The sequence below is a fragment of the Camelus bactrianus genome, chromosome 11, assembly GCF_048773025.1.
Source record: "Camelus bactrianus isolate YW-2024 breed Bactrian camel chromosome 11, ASM4877302v1, whole genome shotgun sequence".
NCBI classification, from domain to species: domain Eukaryota; kingdom Metazoa; phylum Chordata; class Mammalia; order Artiodactyla; family Camelidae; genus Camelus; species Camelus bactrianus.
Genome location: NC_133549.1, coordinates 67,394,625 through 67,417,589, shown reverse-complemented (window position 1 = coordinate 67,417,589; position 22,965 = coordinate 67,394,625). Strand labels below are relative to the sequence as shown.

The 22,965-nt window shown below is 51.9% G+C and overlaps 1 protein-coding gene across 10 annotated transcripts in view; it reads right to left on the bottom strand.

Annotated features, from left to right (window-relative positions):
* CDH23 (cadherin related 23) overlaps positions 1 to 22,965 on the bottom strand; it is a 389,679-nt gene that overhangs the window by 213,397 nt on the left and 153,317 nt on the right. For all 10 annotated transcript variants that reach the window (XR_012510294.1, XR_012510295.1, XR_012510293.1 and 7 more), the window contains exons 7-9: positions 20,097 to 20,291; positions 16,329 to 16,457; positions 8,277 to 8,355 (exon numbers count right to left, since the gene is read on the bottom strand). Coding sequence is in view for 7 of the 10 variants with exons in the window: in XM_074374170.1 (XP_074230271.1) it covers positions 8,277 to 8,355; positions 16,329 to 16,457; positions 20,097 to 20,291 (403 nt within the window). In the remaining 3 variants the exon portion in view is untranslated. The remainder of the gene's footprint in view (positions 1 to 8,276; positions 8,356 to 16,328; positions 16,458 to 20,096; positions 20,292 to 22,965) is intronic.

The window sequence follows — 22,965 nt, the reverse complement described above, 5'->3', positions numbered from 1 at the left end:
AGAGAAGGGAGAAAAATCATCGGGGGAGAATGAAGCGCAGGTTTTCCTGTGGTTCATGAGGAGGACTTTAGTTGTGGTGTGAAATATCCTTGTTGTCTTGGTACAGTGGTGGGAAAGAACTGTAAATAATATTTAATTAAATTTTAAAAATCCAGAGGCACTGTCTCTTAATATTGTTGAAAGATGAGAGCCATGGGATGCAAAATGGGTAAACCTTGAATGGCACATCCATTCCAGCCCTAGAGAGAATGCCTATTAACTACTAGTGGCTGATGGAGGCTTGGGGGCCCATTCAGGCTCTAAGTGGGAAAGTATGCTGGGATCAATTAGTGATGTCTGCCTTGGCACGGGATAGGAGAGTTCTGGTACATGTGCTGACATCAGTCTAGCGCGGCAGTCATAGGTGTAAGCAGATCAGCTCTCCTTATGAATATGCCCCTTTCTTCCAAGGCTACCACCAGGATCCCAAAAATCTAGACTCGGTGGTTAGAAGCTTCTTTGTCTCCCCCTTTCCCTGCACCACCTATTTTCAGTATATCACCTTGCTGACTCCTCTCCTGTACATCTCTGCAACAATCCCCAGTCCTCCCCTAGACTGGTGCAATAGATGGTTAGCAGATCACTATCATTCCAGGGTTTCCTGTACTGATCACACGAAACTCCCATGAGATAAACTTTCAGATGACCCCATGTTCACCCTCCTACCTCAGCCACGCTCAGGAGCCGACGACCTTTGCTTTGTATGCCCTCCACCAACAGGCCCCACCACCTGTCTCTGATCTGCCCTGACTCCTTCCTAGCTCCCTCTTTGCTCCAGCCACGTGGGCTGGTCAGTCCCTGCTGTACCTGGTCAGATGCCCTGAGGTTTCTGGGGCTTCCAGGCACCCACTGTGTACCCAAAGCCAGGGGCTGTGATGTGCCAATTCAGATTTCCAAAGCAGGTTTGCTTTTCCTGAGTTTTCACTTCTTGAGGGGAGAAAAATGCCAAGCAGCTTAATCAAAGGGCTTTGAAGTGATTCAAATGATGGTCTCCTGTGATAGCTGCCCCCCACCAGGCCATGGCCAGGGGCCCGATTTAGTTATTGGCATATGTGGCAGTGTGGGCTTGTGCAAGCCTGACTGTATCTGATTATTCTCTCTCTTTCTAAACACACACACACACACAAACACACACACACACACAGCTTTCATTTCAAAGTGCTCAATGTATTTTCAAGGAATTACCTCACTTGGTAGCATTAAAAGTGAAATCCAGTGAGTGGCAGGTCCCCCATTGTGACCTGCTGGTAAGGCCATTGCCTTTCAAGCTGGGAATGAAGGGTTTCAGCCCTGACACTGCTCACCTATTCTTTATTCTAGTCCACTGTTTCTCAACCTTTTTTTTAATTATTATTATTTCATGTTCTCCGAGCTTCCCCAGCCATTTGAGACATTCTTCTTAACTGCTCCCCTGACCTGTATGAAATTTTAATAACACAGCCATAACATATATCTGTATGTATATCTGCACTTTATACATCAAAGGAGTAAGATATGTTCACCCCTCGAAACAAATGTTTGCCCCCTTGGTAGGGATCCTGCCCTGTTGATGACCCGTTCTCTTCTAGACCAAAGCTTCTCAAAGTGTGGTCCTCAGATCAACAGTATCAGCATCACCTGGGCCCCAAGCCCAGAGTTTCTGATTCAAGTTTCGGGTGAGGTGCAAAATCTTGCATTTCTAATAACCCCTAGTTGGTGCTCTCGTCTGGAGATAACACTTTGAGAGCCACTGTCATCAAGCAAACTGGGTATGTTCTGGAGCCCAAGGGACTTAGGTTCAAATCCTTGCTCTTCCACTTTGTGGCTGTGACCCTTGGCCAATCTACGTAAAGTCTCTGGGCCTTGGTTTACTTGTCGACACAGTGGAGTAATAACATCTCCCGCATACACTATTGTGAGGGATAACGGGTCCGGCCAGTGTCTGGCGCATGGCAGGCACCCAATAAATGGGGTTCCCCTCCCCTCCCCCTCGGGGATGTTGCAGAACTGCAGAAGGTCCAGGGAAGGGGGGCTCAGATGGGGAAAGGGATGATGGGAGAGGTTAGGCTTCTTCAGCCTGGAAAGTGGTGTCTGGGCTGAGATGGGGGCTGTAACGCAGGACGTGGCGGAAAGAGCTAGCTTGAGCTGGTTCACCAAATCCTCCTACCCCAGGGTGGCGAGGGCCCTTCTTGTGCTGGAGAAGGATCAGTTTAGCATCAATTACAGGAGGTGAATCAAATGACAGAACTCATCAGTCCAGCATTTGTGGAAAATGAAAATGCTTCCAATGTGGGGAAAAGGACTCGGACAGTGACAGAACCACCTGGAGGGCTTGTTCAGCTGTTTCCTGGGCCCCACCCTGAGCATCTGGCTCAGTAGTTCTGGGTGGGGCCTGAGAACGTGCATGTCTAACAGGTTCCCAGGTGATGCTACTGCTGCTGGTCCAAGGCCCCACTTTGAGAACCAAGGAAGCCTCTCATAGATGGGCTTCCTATGACGGGTGATTAAGAAGAGAGGAAGAGTCTGGGCACTCGTGGGAAGATGATAGCGGGATAGCCTGGGCCTTAGAGCCCTTGGGGATGACCCAGAGAAACCTCCAACCCAGGCTTCTGACCACCTGGCTGGCCTGCTTGTTGACCTATAAGAGTGGCCACAGCTAGTAGTGCGGGCTTCTGACAGCATGACGTGGCTCTGTGAGAAAGACAATATTGGCTCCAGATAAAAGATGGGGAAACTGGTACTTCAAGAGTTTTAGTTGCACCCTTCAGGTCACCTAGCTGGGAAGAGAGGGGGCCCTTCTAGAACCCATAGTCGTTGGAAATTAAAGTAAGCAATTTCCCAGCCCAAGGGGGCTCTAAAGGCATCTTAGGCCAAGAGCCAGTCCTGGGCTCCTCCTGCACCTACACCATGCATCCCACTAGTCACCTCCTGTCACCCTGGCCTCCTCACCCTCCTTTAGCTCTGTCTCTGCACCCCTACTGTGATGTCCCCCAGCTGGGGGACACTATGGCTGCCCCCTACTGGCCTGCTTGCTCCCACCTGACCTCCCCCAACCCACGGCGAGCTTCACACAACACACCCCCAACCACATCCCTCTCCTGCTGAACTGGCTTCCCACTGCCCTCAGGACCAGGGCCTGGCATTCTCCGGAGCCGGGCATTCCACACCATGCATGGCTGGCCCTGCCTCCCTCCATGGCCTCTTCTCCCCTTGGCCTCTCGCACGCGCTGCGCTCAGCCACGCAGAATTACTGTAGCTCCACAAACGTGCTTCACTTTTTCCTACTCTGTAATCTTGGTATGAGCTGTTCCTCTGCCCGCAACAGACCCTCCCTTCACAATTCCAGGCTGGTTCCTGCTCATTAGTCAGGGGTGGCTTAGATGATCTCTCCTGCGTGAGTCTTCCCACCCGGTAATGGCTTGGTGCAGGGGGCGCCCCCTCCCACAATTCTTTCTCACTTCTTATGACTGGATATTTTTGAACATACACAAAAGTAGAAAGAACAGTCTAATAGACCCCCCCAGGGAGTCATCACTCCATGTCAGCAAGTCCCAGCACAGACAGTGCTTCTCTCTAGAGCGTTCCACCAGGCCACTGCAGCCTGTCCACACACACTACCCCTCTGCCATACCAGCCCTGAACACACTGCAGGCCAAGACAGTGACTCGGGCCCACTAGTTCTCAGGACATTAGCATAGCTCTTGGCCTAGAGAAGACCCTCAATCCACTGTAGGTGGACAGTAAGTCCCCAGTGGTTGAGCACGTACTACAAATTCAGGTGCTCTGCTAAGTGCTTTCATGTCTTAGCTCACTGAATCCTCATAGCATCCCTGTAAGGCACAGGTAATTATTACCTCCACTTCACAGACTGGAAAACTGATGCTCAGAAGATTACACAGCTGGTCCGTGATAGAAGGCAAGCCAAGGCAGTCTAACTCTGGACTAGAGCTTCTCATAGAAATAGAACGTGGGCCACATGCGTTATCTAAAATTCTCTAGGAGCCACATTAAAAGAAAAAAATAGGTAAAATTAATTTTAATGTTATATTTAACCCAGTATATCGAATATACCATTTCCACATGTCATCGATGTAAGACATTACTGAGATATTTTACAATTTGTTTTGCAAACTAAATCTTCAAAATTTTGTGGGTCACCTTCGTAGTCACATGGGCAAACATATTGGCCAGCAGAGCTAGTGGTCACCACCCTGGACAGCGGCCCTAAAGCCTGCGTGCTCAGCCACTCACTTCTCTATACTTAAATGAAGGAGGAAATGGGTAAATAGGAGTGCCAAGGACCCCTGGTCCTGATCTTTCTTTGACAATTAATAATACCTAATATTTTATGGCCCTTTAGAGTCTCTCTGGCACCATCTTATCTGCTGTGGGAGTTATTATCTCCGTTCTGTGGATGAGGATTATGGGGTTTCAAGAGGGCCAAACGCCTTGTTTGGACACCCTGCTGCAGGTGGCGTGGCTGGGCCTTAAATCAATAATTCTGGACTCCAAGTCCAGTGCTCTGCAGGGCAGGGGTGCAGCTTCCCCTGGAAGCAGGACTGTTTCCATCTGGCAGAGTAGTGTCTGCTCAGACTATAGGCTGGGCTGGCCGCTGGGGAGAAGAGCCTGCAGAGCACCAGTGGTCAGGCCCCGGAGGAAGTGATGCCCTTGGGAAGAGGGAGCAATGGGGCTCATGCTAGGTCCTCAAAAGGAAAGAATCTTGTCATTCTTCAGTCGTAGTTTGGCCACGAGAGGCTGAGAACAAATTGATGGCAATGGGGCTATAACTTACCTCTGAAGGCCTTTTTGTTCTTGGCAAAACAGAGGGGTCATTAGTAATGCGGAAAGCACTGGTGTGCAGACATAAATCCCCCCCCAGCTGCAAGGCTGATAAATAGCCCAGAGGGGATGGGGCCTCAGGGAGCCGGGGAGGGTAACTGTGTACCACGGATCACTGTGGGCTTGGGCCTGTGTCCACCCATCTGCAGACAGAGCCACCACCTGCCCAGGCTCTGCAGGTGCCCGGAGACTTGGTTACCCACAGTGCCCTCAGGACTTGCTCCTGGCTCTGGGAGCTCCTGAGGCCCTCAGTTCTTTCTTTTAAATGAAAATGGTTGCAGAGCACCTGGGCTGGAGCAGGCTCCCACCAGGCAAGCGGGGCCAGCACTGAGTGGTCAGCGTGGAGGCGCTGTGGTGGGGCATTTTTTCCTCTTGCTTCAAGCCAAACAGGCACCAGCCAAACCACCCGGGGGAGGACTGGGACTACCACCGGAGAGGCAGGCACGTGAGGCCAGACCCTCGGCAGACAACGGTCTTTGCAACAGTGTCTACACTGGTCAAGGGAACTGGAGAAGAGGCCAGATCCTAGTCTTCTGTCCACCTGCTCCCCTGGGGACTCTGAACTCCTGCCTGTCTGCCTGCTTTCGGCTAGCTCACGGGGATACCATGCGAGACCAGGGCCAGTGCTGGGGGAGAAGGGCAGGCAGGTAAGCCAGATGCTCAGGCCGGGAAAGGAAGATAAAGAGGACTGCACTTTCCTAAAGCTGTCTGAACTGGATTTGGGGGGAGGAGGGGGTCGGGTGGTGACAAACATCCACGAGATTGAGGACCATCATGACCACCCTACCAGCGTGGTCCAAGTGCTATCTCACCAAGGAGGACAGACATTTGCTGCAGGGCCGCCCTCTCCATTTCCACACCCACAGCAGACTCTACCAATTGAATGCCACACTGAGCCTGTTTGGCTTCCTCGTCCTCTTTAGGCAGCCATTACCAATCAATCAAAGTTGGCATGTGAGAGAAATCCATTTGTCATCCTTTCTAAAAGCCCTCAGGGAGCATCTGTGCTGGCAACAGGAATCCTATAAAGTAAAGCTAAGCTAAGTGCTCCAGGCCTTCTAGAAGTTTCCACATCCTGCCCCAATCTTCACACACATCCCTACCTGTAGTTTCACATCCTGGGTCTTTCTTCTCATCCTGTTGTTTGCATCTGGGGACCCGGCCCAGGAGAGTGTGCCCTTGGAAATCTCACAGGATGCTGTCGCAGGCAACTGTCCCCAGACTCCAAGCTCAAGAGCCCAGCCCAGATCCCAAAGCCTTGGCGGCTCTACCCTCCTACCTCCTGCTGCAGGGGAAAAGGGTGGCTGGGGCCATCTCTGAAGGGTAAAGAGGACCTGAGGGTCTAGGGCTGGTGGCCTGGCAGCCAGTCCACACTTGAAATGGACCAGTGCCCTGGAGGATGACCTCTCACTATCACTGCAGGCATTTCTAGTCTGCCCATGACCTCAGGCTAGATCCTGGCCCTCTGCTCCCTGCTCACATCCAGGGGTATGCCTGGAACCAGCCCAGAGACAGTGAGATGAGGAGACAACCAGCTACCCAGCCACGTGTCCCATTCCTGCTGCCACCTTATACTGGGCCCCCAACTCCATCAGCCTTTGGGCTCACTGGGGCTCCCTCAGATCTCCAGTGCAAGCCCCTTGTCACTAGGAGGCACTTGCTTTGCTTCCCAATTTGACAAACTCATGAAGGAGACCAGTACCAGTATGGATCTCCCTTCTCTGCCTACCAGGAGAGGGCCCGCTAATTCCCAGCAGGACTCTGCCTTCCTACAGAATGGCTTCCTTCCTAGGACCTCCTTTTCCACATCCTGGCCTAAGGACCACCTGCATCTGGGCCACCGAGAAAAAGGGCCATTCCCAGGCCCCGCCCCAGTTCTAGAGAATGAGAATCTCGTGGGTGCCAAGGACTCTGCCTTTTTGGTAGGAGAGGCCCAGGCTATTCTCTGGCATACTGGGATTTGAAAACCCACTACCCGTAGAGTGACATTCATTCATTCATTTATTCATTCCATAAGCACACATTGGGGTTTACTCTTGCTGAGTCCTGTGCTGAGCACCAGAATGGGGAGGAAATGGGGTCGGGGAGCAGAGACCCAAACCCACACTGGTATTGCTGCTGCTGACCACACGAGCTGGTCTGACATTTGCTCTGGGTCCTGGGGCCCGCTGGGCTTAGAAGCACAATAACAGCCTTGCCAGAAGCTGCAGGTCACAAAGAGTCCATAATATCCCTGATTTCCTGCATTCCCAAGGATGGGAGGCCTCTCCCTCCTAGGTAACTCCCAGCATCCTGAAGGTATTATTAGCTGCTAGCAGTAATAATACTCCTAGTTAACACTTGTGAAATACCTTACATACGTTAATGAAGCTCTTTACACATAGTAAGTCTTACGACTCTTGAATCACCTGTGGTAGATTCTCTTATTGCTCCCATTTTATGGATGAGAAACTGAGGTAGGAAGATCCACCCAAGGCAATATGCTCAAGAGACTCCATCCATGTTCTTGATCACTACTCACTGGTGTCCTTTGATCTTTAGGGGGGAAATGCCACTCTCTATTCTTGGCAGTGGGGTAGGGAGGGGCAACTGGCCTGGTGGCCTGCCATCCTCCTGACCATCAGTCTGGCCTGCCCAGATGAACCAGGCCGACCCTTCAGTCACTAGTGGGCTGGGGGTGGGAGAACAGGAACAGGTCCAGAGCCTGTGTTTGAGTGAGCAGCTTCTCGTGGACCTCTGACCAGCCCCCTTGCTCCAAAGCCGCCTAGTCCCAAGACAGCCAAGGAGTTGCTACTTTGCTGGTCTTTGGGTGGGGATGTGGGGTCAGGGGTTCCATCAACCAGAACCCTCTTTGCATTCAATCACTATCCTGCTCAACCCAGAGCTCGGGTGGGAGAGGAGGGCTTATGTGCCTCGCCTCAACATTCCAGATAAGACGTGAATTTCTAATGGTCAGAAATGTATAAAGAGCATGAACTCAGTTAAAGTTGCAGCTGTATGAGTTCTAAAATGATGAGAAAACTGCCAACTTTTCATCAAGTAAGTAAAGAAAAACAAAGAAAAGCCCAGAGCCTTGAAAGAGGTTAGACAGAAGTCACCAGTGACCCGGGCTCAGAGCCCCAAAGTGCCCAGATGCCTGAGACCTTGAATATCAGCACATGCTCCTGCCCCACAACACCCCGGGCAGCCCCCGACATCTGAGCCTCAGGCGCAAGCTCCTCTTCTCCTCCCTTCCTCCTTCTTTCTTCATCCAGTCAGTCTCCTGCCCGGGTTCTTTAGCCAGTGTTGTCCCTGGGGACAGGTCCCCTCATGCCACTGTCCCACACACCCATAGACCCCTCCTCAGCCCTACAGAGCCTGGCATTCCTACAGTGGCTCTTCCTGGGTCATGTGGGGGACCAGGGCAGCCCAAGCCTTACCTGAGACGATGGTGTAGCCAATCCCCCGGGGACGTCCTTTATCCTGGTCAATGGCAGTGATAATACGCACTGTCGTGCCCTGGGTGGGAGACAGGAAGCATTTGAGTTCAGCTGCCCAGCCCCCAGGCTGATGTTCTTCTTTGTAGTTGTCCTGGCACCCACAGCTTCCCTCCCTATGGGGACTCCTGGCTGCAAGGCCAGCGAAAGAACTAGATGCCAAGTGCACAGGCCTCAGCTGTGCCCGTTATCCCTAGGACATACACCAAGGCCTCTGGACAACACCTCAGTGTCCTTGGAGAGACCCAATCTTGCTGATGCTATCACTCTCCCTTCCCCTCCTCATCTCCCCTCATTCAGATGAACCACCCAGGAAAGAAATGCTGATGGAGAAGCATCCAGCAAGAGAACAAGGGATCTGGTCTCTATCTTGACCGTCCATCACATTGCTGTGTGACGTCAGGAAGGTTGCTGTACCTCTCTGTTTTCTCCCACCTTAATATGAATAACAGCAAAACCCTGGAACCTTGTTTTCACTAGGGCCTAAATAAAGGAGAGCATCATGGATCAATTACTCTGTAAATGAAAGCATCATAAATCCTGAAAGTGAGTCTCTCCAAGAATGACTGTGACAACCCTGGTGGCCACCATGGACCTCTGAACCGTGCCCCATCCAGCACTGCAACCCACAGTTCCTGCCTCAAATGGCTCTGTCCCACACCTCATTCATTCTCCCTGTAGCAATGGGGGAGGGGAGCCAGGAGCTGGGACTCTCATGATGGGGATTCAAGGCTCCATGCTTTTGGGGAGCACATGGTCTGCAGTGAGGGGTCAAGGATATATGCACAGACACTGCTATACAGATATGGAGTTGCTTGGATGCATAAATGTACCCTAAAGTGTAGAAGTCCACCTGGAGAAACTGGCAAAGGGCTGTACAGCTGGTGACATTTAGGATGGGTCATGAAGGGTGAGTAGGAGTTTGCCAGAGAGAGAGAACAAAAGGAAGGTGCGCCAGGCAAAAGACACAGCACAGGCAGGGGCCTGGAAGCCTAAGAGTCTCTAGAAAGAGATGCTGGCATATAGTGGGTGCATTCAAATACCAAATGATTGGTTGATTGGTGAATAAATGAACATACGTATGATTGGATCCTAACAATATTACCACCACCACCACTTGCTGCATCGCCCCTTGTCCAGGGCAACCACTTTGCTCTCTAGGTCCTACCACACCAGCTGTGCCTCCCTTCATGCCTGCCTGAGGTTCTGGTCTAGGCTGCAGTTTCCCCTGACTGATGGAGAGCAGGACAGCCCTGTCCCCATGCCCCAGGGAGATATCAACCCTGGCATTTGCATGTCTAATGAAGGTCTCTTGTGGCCTTGGTGCCTCTCATGCATTTGCCATTCATCAGCTGGAGGCTGAAGCCTGTATGTGGCACCCTCCACCCCAATCTGAACACCTTCTTTTGAGAGAGGCTTGTTCCTAACATGCAGACCTCTGACTTGGGGCGGGGAGCAGGGGAGGCCTAGGGGCAAGGTGCCTCCCCCCTCCAACTCCTCCAGGTCTCGCTCCAGGTCTCCCCCAAGACCCAGGAGGGGCATCTACCACCTCACCCTCCCAGGGCAGTGCTGCCCCTGCACAGCTGTCGCTCATCCTCTCCTGAACTTAGGTGGGTGGCAATCCAGAGCATCTCTAGGTTTGGCTGAAGGAAAGTGAGAAAGTTGCAGAGGAAATGTCTCCCGTAGAGAAATGGACACAGCACAGAGGCCAAAGCCCGGCAGAAGGCAGGTCTGGCTCTTTTCTGTGGGCCCTTCCCCCTGCCCCACCCTCCCGCGCAGGAGACTGGAGCTCTGGCTAGATTCCCTGCGGGGAGACAGACTGTTAGGAAGTCAGAGAAAGATGCCATTAATTGCCAGAGTGGATTCTGAGGACCTGAGCTGTGCGAGAGGGTGAAGCACCTGCTGCGACGGGAGCCCTTCTCCAGCACTTGTTCCGTGCCTGGCACTGCTGTGAATGCTTTTATGTCTTAACTCCTTTCACGCTCACAACTACCCCAGGAGACAGCTCCATTTTACAGATGAGGAAACTGAGGACCATGAGTTAAGTGGCCTTTCCAAGGTCCTACCCCCCGCAAAGAGTGAAGCTGGGAATCAGATTCAGATACTTTGGCTCCAAAATTCTGTTGCCCACCAGGCAATGCTGCTTCCATACAGGTTGTTATAATAACGGTAACCGTCATTTATGAGAGTCATTGCTATGTGCCAGGCACCACTGTAAGCAATTTACAAGCATTAATTCATGTCAAATTTGGGAAAACATACATCCCCTGTCCCTCCCTTGGAGATGCACAATGGGCTTTAGTGTGATAAAGGCTTCAAGAAGCAGTAAAGTAGCAAAGAAATCTGTTAACCTTTGTTTTCTCCGGCATTCTGAGCTGAAGACAGACTCTCTTCATGTAACATCTGTTAACAGCCCCAGACCCAGGGGTCAGAAGGAGGTGATTTGGAAAGCACTGCATTAGATCTGAAGGGTCGCTAACAACTTGCCCCCTGCCATCATCCCATCAAGGGTTCTTTTTTTGGAGGTATGCCTTTCCTGGGGTCACTCCTCACACAGGAGAGGCCTGGGTTTGTCCCATTCTGTCCCCAGAGTGCAGGACTCTGGCCCGAGGCTCCAGCTGTCAGGATGGGCTTTCTGGACACCAGGACAGCTCCCTCTTTTATGGCCTCATCCAACTTGAGCCTCACATGCGTCCCAGCATGAGGGGCCCCTGGCCTGCCAGGCTGACTGGGCCCAGTGCCCACCAAAGCACCATTCCAGACAGTCACTAAACAAGAAACCTGGGGGGGCAGCTGCAAGCGCACAGGCATACAACCAGGGCTGGGCGTGGCTGGGTCAGGCCCGGGTCAGTGAGTCTCAAAGAGACTGGAAAGGGGCCAGTGCTGGCCTGTGCAAAGAGGGGAACTGGCGACCAAACAACCCTCAGTCCTTAGAGCCTTGTGAACATCTCCCTGTGGGCATGCCTACCCTGGGCGGCCTGGAGTCCCCCTGGGTGGGTGGAGCTCAAAGGGGACCAGACAGCAAGGAGGCTGGCTCTCCCCAGGAAAAGATACACCTGAGCTTCCATGAAGTGAGCTCTAAAAGGCTTCTGACAAAGTTTGGGGTTTCATCTCTTTTTGGGTAAATAAATCCATTTTTAATAAAACCTTGAGCTTTTAATACAAGTGCAGCCACAAAGACTGGAAATGTTATGAGAAGGAATTAACAGGGAGGAATAGGGGCTCTTGGGAACTCATGGCTCTTGTTTCAGAGTCTCAGTGATTATATTTTCAATATACTGAAACTTATTTCCAAAGATGAGGGGATGGAGAAGTGTCCGCCCCAAGGCTGGGCCCCGCTATGGGCTGGCTCTCCAGGGAGGGTCTCAGCTAGGGGTGCACCAGGGCATGGCCAGGAGAGCAGATGGGTGGGCCCAGAAGGGCTAGAAATGGGGTGCACCAGACCACAGGGCTTCTTCCCTTCACAGGAACTCCCATTGCAAGGATGCCCCCTTCTGGGAAATGAGGCTTCCCCGAGAGAGGCCAAAGGTACACAGGCCCGTGGGGTCCTGACTCCTCGTGGTGGGAAAAGCAGTACGGCAAAGGGGGTAAGGGTTTGACTCTGTGGTCAGACTTCCTGGGTTTGAACCCTTCGAGTGAGTTACTTAACCTCTCGCTGCCTTGTTTCCCCCATCTATAAAATGGGTATAACAACAGTCCCCACACCTCAGGAAGTGAGACATGTAAAGTACTTGCAATAGCACCTGGGTCATGGCCAATGCTATAAAACCAACTGTCACTATTCACTGGGGCCTGGAACCGTGAGCAGCTGATGAAAGCTAAGATACCTCTTCACAGACAATGCATGCATGTGATGTTCCAAACAACAAACTCAGACTCCCCAGGACCCCAGGTTAATAATCCCTGCCCTAGAGGTAAGGTGTTTTCTGGCATTCTATAGAGAGAACAGCTAGGCGCTCACAGGGAGAGCTAGCATTAGTTGAGCACCTACTGTGTGCCAAGCCTTGTGCTGGGCCCCCAGCATAGGTTCCCTCACAACTCCTCCCAGTGAGGGGATATGTGGGGAGACTGAGGCTCAAGGGGTCCGGGATTTGCTTATTGCTTAAAGTCCCAAGGTGCGGTGAGTGGGTGGGTGAGGGTGTTGGGGAAGACGGAGGGCTGTATCAGGGTGGGTAAGGGGTGCCAGGCATCCCCAGCCTCTGAGGCTTGGGTACCAGAAGGGAAGTCGGGGCAGAGTCGAGAGGAGCTGGGATTGCTCTCCCTCCTGTGGCTGCCTCCTTCCAATGAAGCTGGCCAGGAGAGTGGCTAAAGCTGGAGCCTTGGGGGGCCCGGTCCACCTCTTCCCTGCCAGCCCAGCTGCCTCCCTGCCCCACTATTTCCATGACAGGATTAAGGACTTGAAAGGTGGACGTGCAGTTTGCTTCAGGAGTGGGAGGCACCCTTGTGGGGAGGAGGCCGGTGGGGGCTGAAGGGGACTTCCGACAAGAGCTGCCACAGCAGATTCTGAGGCAGAAAATCCTATTTCTCAGTCCTTAATTCCAGTCAATTCCAGTCAAAGGGCTGATAAGCATCGGCTGGCAGTAATTTGTGCAGTTTATCCGCTCTTTTCACCTTCTATCGGTCCTTCACTGACGGGCAGGCCGACATGCTGCTGCTCGAGTGAGGAAATTAAAATTTGATGCAATAATCCCAAATAAGAAGGATTTTATTAGGTAATATATACACTTTAGATGAGGCATGCTGGCCTGATACACTGATAGAGGCAGGCATACATGCTGGGAGCCGCAGATAAAGAGGGGAAGCGAGGGAGAGAGGGCGAGGGTCCTGATGAGGCCCCAGGCCAGCAGAGGCAGGCCTGGGTTGAGGGATGCCTGGGTGCCCCGGCCCTGGGGGCTGACCAGGCCGCGCTGGGGCTCCTCAGCCTTGGCCTGGCCAGGGAAGCACTGCGTTAAATCAGAGTTCCACACTGTAAAGAAACATGGAGGGCCTGGATCAAGGCACGGAAACTGATTAGAAGCAGGGAAAAACCAGGCTCTGGGTGTATGGGAAGTGCAAGAGATGTGAAAATTTTCAAGCGTGGAGGCAGAGGGAGTCAGAGGTGTGTGGACACTGAAGTGATTCCGTGGGCACTGAGAGAGCCCGAAACTTTCAGCTTACTTCCTTGTCTGGCTCCCTCAAGCCTGGTCACATGACCCAAGTGGCGGGACTCAGACTGGCTCCCTGGGAGCGACCCAGGCATTGGCGTTAGTGGCCTCGAAGGAATGAATAAATTGGGAATTTGAGACTAGCAGATACTAACTACTATGCATAAAACAGATAAACAACAAGTTTCTACTATATAGCAGAGGAAACTATATTCAATATCTTGTAGTAACCTCTAATGAAAAAGAATATGAAAACAAATTTATGTATGTGTATGTATGACTGAAACATTATGCTGTACACCAGAAATTGACACATTGTAAACTGACTATACTTCAATTAAAAAAGAATGTAAATTTAAAAAAAAGAAATTGTGATATACACACATACATACACACACACACACACACACACACATATGATGGAATACTACTCAGCCTTAAAAAATAAAACAATGCCATTTGCAACAACATGGGTGGACCTGGAGATTGTCATACTAAGCGAAGTAAACCAGAAAGAGAAAGAAAAATACTATATCACTTATATGCGAAATCTTAAAAAAAAAAAAGGACACAAATGAACTTTTTTACAAAAGAGAGACAGACTTACAGACATAGAAAACAAACTTATGGTCACCAGATGGGAAAAGGAGTGGGAAGGGATAAATTGGGAGTTCAGGATTTGCAGATACTAACTACTATATATAAAATAGATAAATAACAAGGTCCTACTGTACAGCACATGGAACTATATTTAATACCTTATAATGGCCTAAAATGAAAAAGAATATGAAAAGGAATATATATATATAAAATGTGTGTAAATGAATCATCATGCTATACATCAGAAATTAATACAACATTGTAAATTGACTATACTTCAATTAAAAAAAAACCTGCCGATCTGAAAGGAACACATGTAGCAATGTTTGACTTAGTATTACTCTGCTACGATACACGGATGCCAGGAAAAGACAAGACAAACTGAAGGGTCTGGGAGCACATGCACACCAACAGCCCTCTGGCTGACTACCAAGACTCTGAGATGAGGCTGAAGCTGGGACCCCTAGCCCAATCCAAATACGCAACCACTGTTTACTAGCCTGCTAATGCTGGCATTGCTAGGTGCGCCAATCTCTAATACCCACAGGCCAGGGAGGCACTATTAAGACAGCCTTAGCCCCAGTTTCCCAAGGAGGAAGCAGTCAGTAGGTTGTGTGATTTGGCCAAGCAAGAGCACAGCAGTGCAGAGACCTGCACCGAGCTCCCCTGGCTGCCCCACCACCAGCATGTCCTCACTTCAATCAACAAGCTGGCTTTGCCCATATTCCCTGCAGTCAGCCCTGGGCACAGTGCCTTGGGAGGCCCATGGAAGGTGTGAGACCAGGCCCCAAAGACTCAGGCACCTGGATGACTGGGAGCCCCAAAGTAACCCACTTACACATCACTGAACATTATAGGTGTGGCTACAATTCAGTGGTAAGTTATGCTGCATAGAGAGTGAACTCAACCAAAATTGAGAGGAGAGAGATGACTATGCCTGTGGGCCATGGAGGATGAAGCCAGGAAAAAAATTCTAAAGATTGTCAGTGAGCTGGGAACCAAGAGATGGGTGATGGGAGCAATCACGAGGGGTGATGAGGATGACAGGATAGTGAGAAGGTTGGCCTGAGCAGGGCATTTGTTTATTCATTCCATAATCACTTCCCGAGCTACACGGTGTGCTATGTCCACAGCAGACCCCTCTTCCTACAGCACTACCTTCTCAGTCCAGCAGAGAAGCTGAGGGTAAGCCAGACAAGATCACTGAGCGCTAAGAAGGGGATGGCCAGGGGCAGGATGGAAGGGTCCACCTCATCTGAAAGGTTGGGGCCAAGAGCACGTGGGCTTAGCAAAGATGTTTTGTGGGGCGGTAGCCCTCAGTCTCAACAGCTAGAGCTCCTGCTGTCCATGGACCACCAAGAAAGAGAGGGCTGGGGTGTGGACATTCAGAGGTACCCCTCTTCCCTTGAAACAGCTTCAGACACCTGCAACAAGAGGCCAAAAAGCATCTTGCTTGTTGGAGCCTCCAGGCCCCAAGTGGCCCCAAGAAGGAAGTGGCTACCCCCTCACACCTGGAGACTGCAGCACGATGCTTGGAAGCAGCCAACAGTCAGGACAGATCACAGTCCCAAACTGGAGGGCAGGCTTCCTGGTCCAGGGAAGCCTGTGGACACATCCCTATGAGGTGCCAATTTACAGTCTGGCTGGTGACCTATGACCTTGGGACATGGTACAAAATCACGAGCATGGCCAATCAGGTGTCTCTCTTGAAAACATGGCCTTGAGAAACCCAGAACCTGGGCAGTTAGGAGGGGCAGTTGGAGCTGTGGGCTCTCTGGGAGGAGCCCAGCCTGAGAGGGCCTGCGGGGTGGAGGGCAGTGGCTGCCACCTTGGACAGCATTGGTTGGTCGAGAGACACAGGCTGACCGATGGACCCATGGTGGGCAGGGCTGAGCCCCACTGATATTTTGGTGAGCCTTGCTGAGTCCAAGTCCACTCTCCAGCCCAGGCCAGATTTTCCATGGGCATCCCCATCATTCCACATGAATCCTTCTGAACTGCCCCCCTTCACTGGCACTAGCCAGTCTTTGCTCTTTGGCACTTGGACCCCTCCAGAGATGAAATGAGAGGGTGAGGAGGTGAGGTATGGTACAAGAGGGGTTGGATTTTCACTGTGCTGGGACAGTCATCATTGCCACATATGGGGGTTCGGGGGAGTAGAAAACGCCAAGGAGTCTGTCCTACCAAACAGGGCCCCCATCCCTACCAGAAGTGCAGTGGGAAGTCTCACCAGGGCTGGGGAGGGTCTTACCGGAGGAGAGTGCTCATAGATGTTGGTGCTGTAAGGCAGGTTGATGAAGATGGGGTCCATGTCCTGGACGTCTGTGATGATGATGGCCAAGTTGGCCAGCGTGGACAGAGGCCTGGTTTTGTCTTGATCCTTAGTGGACAAAGATACATAGCCTTAGGTTAAGTGATGTTGTGGACGTGTGCACACATGCACACACACGACACCCATGTGCACAAAGGTGTGCAAACATGTACACATGTGCTCCCACACTCCCATGGGTAAGGGCGTTAGCACAGAAGTTCAAGAACTCTAAGAACTCGCAGGGATCCACAAACAGTGCCCTCAAGGCCCAGTGGCAGATGGTTTATCCACTGTCACAAAGCAGGGCTGGGGCAGAGCCACATCTCTTGCCTCCAGCCTGGCCTAGGCCTGACCACCCCGCACATCTGATGGGTGGGATGGTGGGCTTGGGGCAAAGGGACGGTGCTGCCCTTAGCTCCTTCTCTGGATTCAGGCAGGGGACCCCTCTCCATGCCCATTTCCTGCCCCCTCTCATGCAAGGGCAGCAAGGGAATTGACTGGGATGGGGATTTTTCAGAAGAAGGGCCCTTTGACGGCAGAGGGGTCTACTCTGGGACCTGCAGCCTGCTCTGCACTGAGTTTACTGGTCAAGCAACTTTTTTGGTAGAACCAGCAGGGGGTGCTCCAGGGCCTGTGACACTTGGGGGACTCTGGGAAGGAATCCTGAGAGGTCATGCAGGCCATGTGGCCAGGCAGGCAATGTTTAAACCTTCCCAGATGGAAAGGTGGTCCTATGAAAGCTCACCAAGAAAGAAAACCCAAAATCCATCTTCTGTTACCCTAAATGTGATAAACTGTTTAAATAGCTCTGCTACTGAATAACAATAGCCAACAAGAATAGAAACTACATGCTCAATACAGATTATATCCCAGGCACCATGCTAGATACCTCATTTGCTTTCATAGGTATTATGTGCCCATTATTCAGATTTAACAGAGACCAGAGAGGTTAAGTAACTTGCCCCCAGTCACAACTGTTAAATGTATAGCCAGGACTCAAACTCAGGTCCTTTTGACATAAAAACCTGCCCTGTCTTGATCTGGGGTCCTAACATCAGCCCCGTGCCTGACTTGCTAGGTCACCTTGAAAAAGTTCTCTTCCATTTTGGAGTCTTAATTTCCTATTCTGTGAGATGAAGGGACTCACTGGAATGACCTCTATGGACTCGGGCTTATAAATTCTTTGGTGTGGGATTTAAAGAGGACTGTCCTTGGATTAGGTCTCCCTTGATCTGGCTGGGTGATCTGAACAATGCAAGGCATTCCCCACCTTACAACAAGGCCAGTGCCTGCTTCTGCTCTCCAGAGAGAGAGCTACAGAGCCTCCGAAGGAGAAGAAGGGCTGGTTGTCCTTAAGAGTCCTCAGGGGCAGCCAAGGAGGGGGGGAGGGGCTTTGGGGGGAGGGGCTTTGGGGGGTGCGTCGTGGGTGCAGCAAGGGAGGGGAGAGTCTGGGGGTGTGGGGGGAGCTGGGCAGAGGGACCACAGCAGAGACAGCCTTGCAGCCTCCAAGACGATGGGGCCCACAGCCCAGACTTGGGGACTGCCCATGGTGAGAGTGCTCAGCTAGGCACCAGAATGACCACCAGGCAGACAAGGCCAGAGGGGGAGGCCTGGTAGGAAGTCCCTTGACCTCTTGGGTCAGGGATGCCAGTAGTTCTGATTTGCCATTACCAGGCTTCTGTAGGCAGCTGGCTTGGTACAGCCTGGCACCTACCCTCCCTGTCCCATACCTGTGGCTGCAGTCTAGCTCCTGCCAAGGATGCCCCTGTCTAGCCCACCCCAGACTCCATGGCTTATCCTGCCGGACAGGCACCTGTTACTCTGGCACCTACAGCCCTAAGCAGCTTACTCCCAGGGGAGTCCTCACAAGTCCCCACCTGCTACCCACCCAGTGAGGGCTGGGGACCCACACTGGTCCCTGAGATGTCTCACAGGAGAATCTCCTTGGGGTAATGTCCCGCGGCCAAGGGTACAGCACCAGCCCTGAGGCACAGCGCCAGCCCTGAGAGGGACTTGTGCATCAGGTGGGGGAGCCACTGAGACCTAAGGAAGTTCTAGGGCCCCTCCTGCTCTACTGCTCCAAGGCCTGATGGCTGGAAGAATAACAGCAATTTAACTGCATTCACCATCCCAGCTTGAGCCCAGGCCTCTTGCTAGGCTAGACCACCCAGATTCCTGCCTGTGCCCAGCTCTGGTCTCTTCCCCACTGGCCCAAAGCCACTTTTATGGTAGGTGGAAATTATCCCACAGGGACAAGTTCATAGTGAGAAAGAGAGAAAGTATCTCTGCATTTCTGGGCCCAGGGATGTGCAAATGGAGAGTAGTGGGAGGGGCATCACCCCCAGTGTGTGTGCAAGAGAGCGTGGAAGGGTACAGATGTGCATAAAAGGTAAATTCCACCCTTGTAAATCCCCTTGATCCCAGAAGTCAGTTTTACAAATAGCAGCACACACGTCCTCCCAGGCAACTAACGCTCCACGAGGGGAGAAGGAAGGAACGTGGGTGTCATCTGTACTGGCTTCCCCAGGAGCTGCTGGACCAGGTCCAAAGAAAAAGTTTGCATTTCTGGGTTCTTGGTGTCTCCCTGGATCTTGCCCCATCCTAGGGGAAACGCATCTTTCAAACTGGACCCTTGTGTCTTCCCCTGGGATCTAGGCTCTGTGACCTGCCAAGTGGAGACCACAGCACTAGCGGCAGCCCCTGCGGCAGTGACGGGGGCCAGGCGGTGGATGCTGTGTGTCAGGCTAATGGGTCCTGGAGGGTCAGAGGGACTCCTGTAATTTGTTTCCCTGTTGACCTGGGCTTTGTAAAAAAAAATCTAAGGGACAAATAGGTCAGCTTTCACCCTGCTGCCAGCTGAAGGCTCCAGCTGTGCTTGGAGGCAGTGGCCAGGAGCAGGGAAGACGGGAGTGAGAGGTAGAACCCTACTGAGGGTGTGGCCTGCCTGTCCCTCAGGCCCTCAATAACAGCTGGTGACAGAGGCCACACACCTGTGGTGTCCTGGAGACTCAGAGACTCCTGGCCATGGGGTACTGGACGAGGGGTTCAGACAGCCTGGGTTTGGGCTCTTGCTGCCCACTACTCATCAGCTGGTGAGTCTCAACAGTGCCAGCCATAAAATGGGATCATTATTCCTCTCCCACCGCCCTCTCCTGACTAACTTATCCTGGAATTCCCAGGACCCCGCACGGTGCTCAGCACAGACGGATGCTCCCTTCTGCGTAAGAGTCACCACTCTAGAGTAGCGGTCAGGGGACCTGGACCCTCTGGCTCCTGCATGTTGGGTGGTGTCAGGACACAGCTGGGTTGACATCTCTGTCCTGTGTCCCAGAGAGCGAGAGGACACCCTGCACTTGGCATGCTCTGTGGGATTACAGTGCAGGCTCTGAAGTCCAACTGCTGGGTGACCAAGGGCAAGTCACTGAATGGCTCCTGTGCCTCAGTTTCGTCAACTATAAAGTGGGTATCTTAATACTACTTATGATACAGGGCTGTTGGAGGTTTAACAGACACAATTTGAGTGCTCAGCACAGTGCCAAGAAAACAGCATGGACCCTCAGTAACATCAGTTGTTATTATTATTATGATCGCCAGCAACACCATTAGAAGCCTTGACTAGCAGGGAACGGGGATGATGTTCCATTGCTCTCTTTGAGGGTGGGAGGAGGCAGGCATCTGGTTGCCTGGGGCCTCAGCGCAGTAACTCACCGTGGCGTTGACGGTGAGCTGGTAGGCCTGCGTGGTCTCGTAGTCCAGCTCCCGGATCACTGTGACAATGCCGCGTGCACTGTCGATGGCAAAGAACTGGGAGGGGGGCTGGAAGGAGTAGAGGACGCTGCCGCCTGCACCCAGGTCGGGATCCGTGGCGTTCACGATGAAGATGGGTGTCCCCACTGGTGTGTTCTGGGGGGTGAAGCAAAGCAAATAAAAGGGTGAGCTGGAGCTTGGAGCAGCTGCCTCAATCAGTGACTATTTCCCCAAAACCCATTAACCACGGACTCCAGCCAACAAGACCCATGGCTTTGTCATTTTTATTCTAAGAGGGTTCAGAGGAATTTAAAATGCAATATCTTTTTTTTTTTTTCATTTTTTGCTGGCCTCCTGGTGGCTGTAACAGCACCAGTTCCAAAGATGATCTGCTCATCCTGGAGTTCTGGGTGAGGGCCTTCTGGTCCCCGAACCCCCGTTTCTTGGTGGTTTTGCTTCCTCTGTCAGGTGCCCCTTCGCTGCTCAAGCCTCAGGCCCGAGCTGCTCTGGAGCGCACCCGGGATGGAGGTTCCAAGGGCAGGGGGCTGGGAGGAGTGTGGTATGGGGATGTGGCAGAGGGCTTGGGGGCTCTTCCTGGCCCACAGAGATTACCTGGTTTGCCCTGGGGTGGGGCATCCACATGCCATCCCTGGGCCATGGCAGCCTGCCACCAGAAAGACCCATGAGGCGCACTTAACTGTCACCCCATTTTGGGAGCCTTCCATGATTCCCTCTGCTAGACACTGTGTATAAACCCCTCCCCCTTTATGACTTTCGGTCTCTAAATAGATTTGACTTCTACACGGAGGCCTTTCAAACCCTTGAGGCAGGTCAGCCCCTACCATGCCCCCACTCCTTGCCATTGTTTATATTCAGAGTCCCACAGCACCCTGGAATTTTTCATCACCCACATTTCTTCCGTAATTCCCTGGTTAGTGCCCATCTTCTCTCATAGCGCATGTGCTCCATGGAAGCTCTATCTGCCTTGCCTACATGGTGCCTGGCACATGGCAGGTGTCCAGTAAACATCCTTTCTGAAGACATGAATGAAGCTCTATGATAGTGCATCGTATTTTAAGTATCTGTTTGCATCTTCTGCCCAATTGTCAGCTCTCATCACTGCCGTGCCCACCAAAACCATGTAAGCCACGCCTGCAAAATGCTAGGTGAGTAAATTTATTACTGACTTACTGAGCTCTGGACTCATCTGAAGAGGAGCAGTCTAGTGAGGCTCTGCCTGGAGACAAAAAGGAAGAAACAATCCCCGCTCCCGTTGACTGATTGACTGTATGTGCCATGTCTGTGCTGTGGGCTACGCCTATCAGCTCTGTAACAAGTAGCTTTTCAGGTGGTAGCTATTACATTGTTTTCAAAAAGGAAATTGAGGCTCATAGAGGTTAAGCAACTCACCAAAATCACATAGCTAGGCAGTGGCAAAGAATGCCTTGAATTCAGGTGTAGTTAACTCTAAGCCCATGCTCTTAAACTCTGCTAACACTCCTCTAAACATCGATGGTGGTTCTTTCCCTAACTCTTCTGTATGATGCTGAGGTCAACTGTCAGCTTGGGTGGTACCTCCTAGCCAGGAGTGTGGGGTTGGCCTGTCAGTTCTCTGAGGGCAGAGACAACGTTCCTGGTCCTCTGTGATCTTTTTACACTGGGACAATGACTGGATCGCTTCTCACACCTGCAGGGCTCCGTCCAAGGAGGGCATCCACATGGCTGTCCCTCTCCATGCTGCTGGCCATGACCTGTGCCCTGTGTCACTGCCTTGAACAGTTTCTTTCTTTGGGGAACAGTCTCCGGCACGCTGGTAGCCCTTCCCTGGGACTACCTGCTTGAGGCAAGGGTGTTCTTTGTAAGGCCCCAGGTCAGGCTGGAAAGGGCCTCCAGGGGACAATGCCGCGGAGCTGCCTCTGTTTCTCTCTGAGTGTGCTGCCTCTCCCTCATCACCAGGCAAATGTCAGGATGAAAGGACAGGCTCATAATCTGTCCTTCTCCAACTGGCACTGAGACTGGGGCAGACAAGGGAGGCCCTTCTCCTCCATACCTCTGCATAGGACACCGGCCCTCGTGGTCTGGCCCTGTCTCCTCCTTCACACTTTATTTCCTGGCAGGTATTGCTTTCTGGCTAAGATCACATGTAGTATCTTTTCTTATCAGTTTACTATTTCCTGGCAGGTAGAGCTATTTGTACTTCTCCAACCCAGCAGGCTCCCTCCCACTTCTGGGCTTCTGAACCTGCTTTCCCTTTGCTAGGCCTACCCTACTTAGCTCAACAGCTTGGGAAACAGATGCTCTCTTTCCCTTCAAAAGAGAGTCAAGTGTGCAAGGGGGCAGAATGGGTAAGTTGGGACCCGAGCCTCACTGTTGTGTCTTTGGGCTAGTTACTTAATCCCTCTGATCCTTAATCCCTTCTCTGTACACATTGAAGTTAGTAACACCTCATAATGTCAGTGTGAAGAGTACATAAGCTCACGAGCGTAAACGTCCCAGCGTACAGTAATAAGTGCTCAGAAGCTGACCGTTGCGGTTTTATTGTCTGAGTGCCTTCTGGATGACGGCAGACAAGAATGCCTTCAAGGGTAGGGCAGGGAGGAAACATTAATGATCCTGCACTGGGCAATCCCTGTCTGTGCTCCCTCAGATCCACTGAGTACTCTGCACTGCTATGACCTCCCTCTTCTCCTCACTCCAGGGTGGCCTCAATGAATTGTATTCCACAGGCTTCCTCGCTGGCGGGCTTCTGCCAATGGCAGGTGCTGGTAGGAGCTCAGAGTTTGGGGAGGAGGCAGGAGGAAAAAGAGTTTGGGGTATTACTTCCCCAATC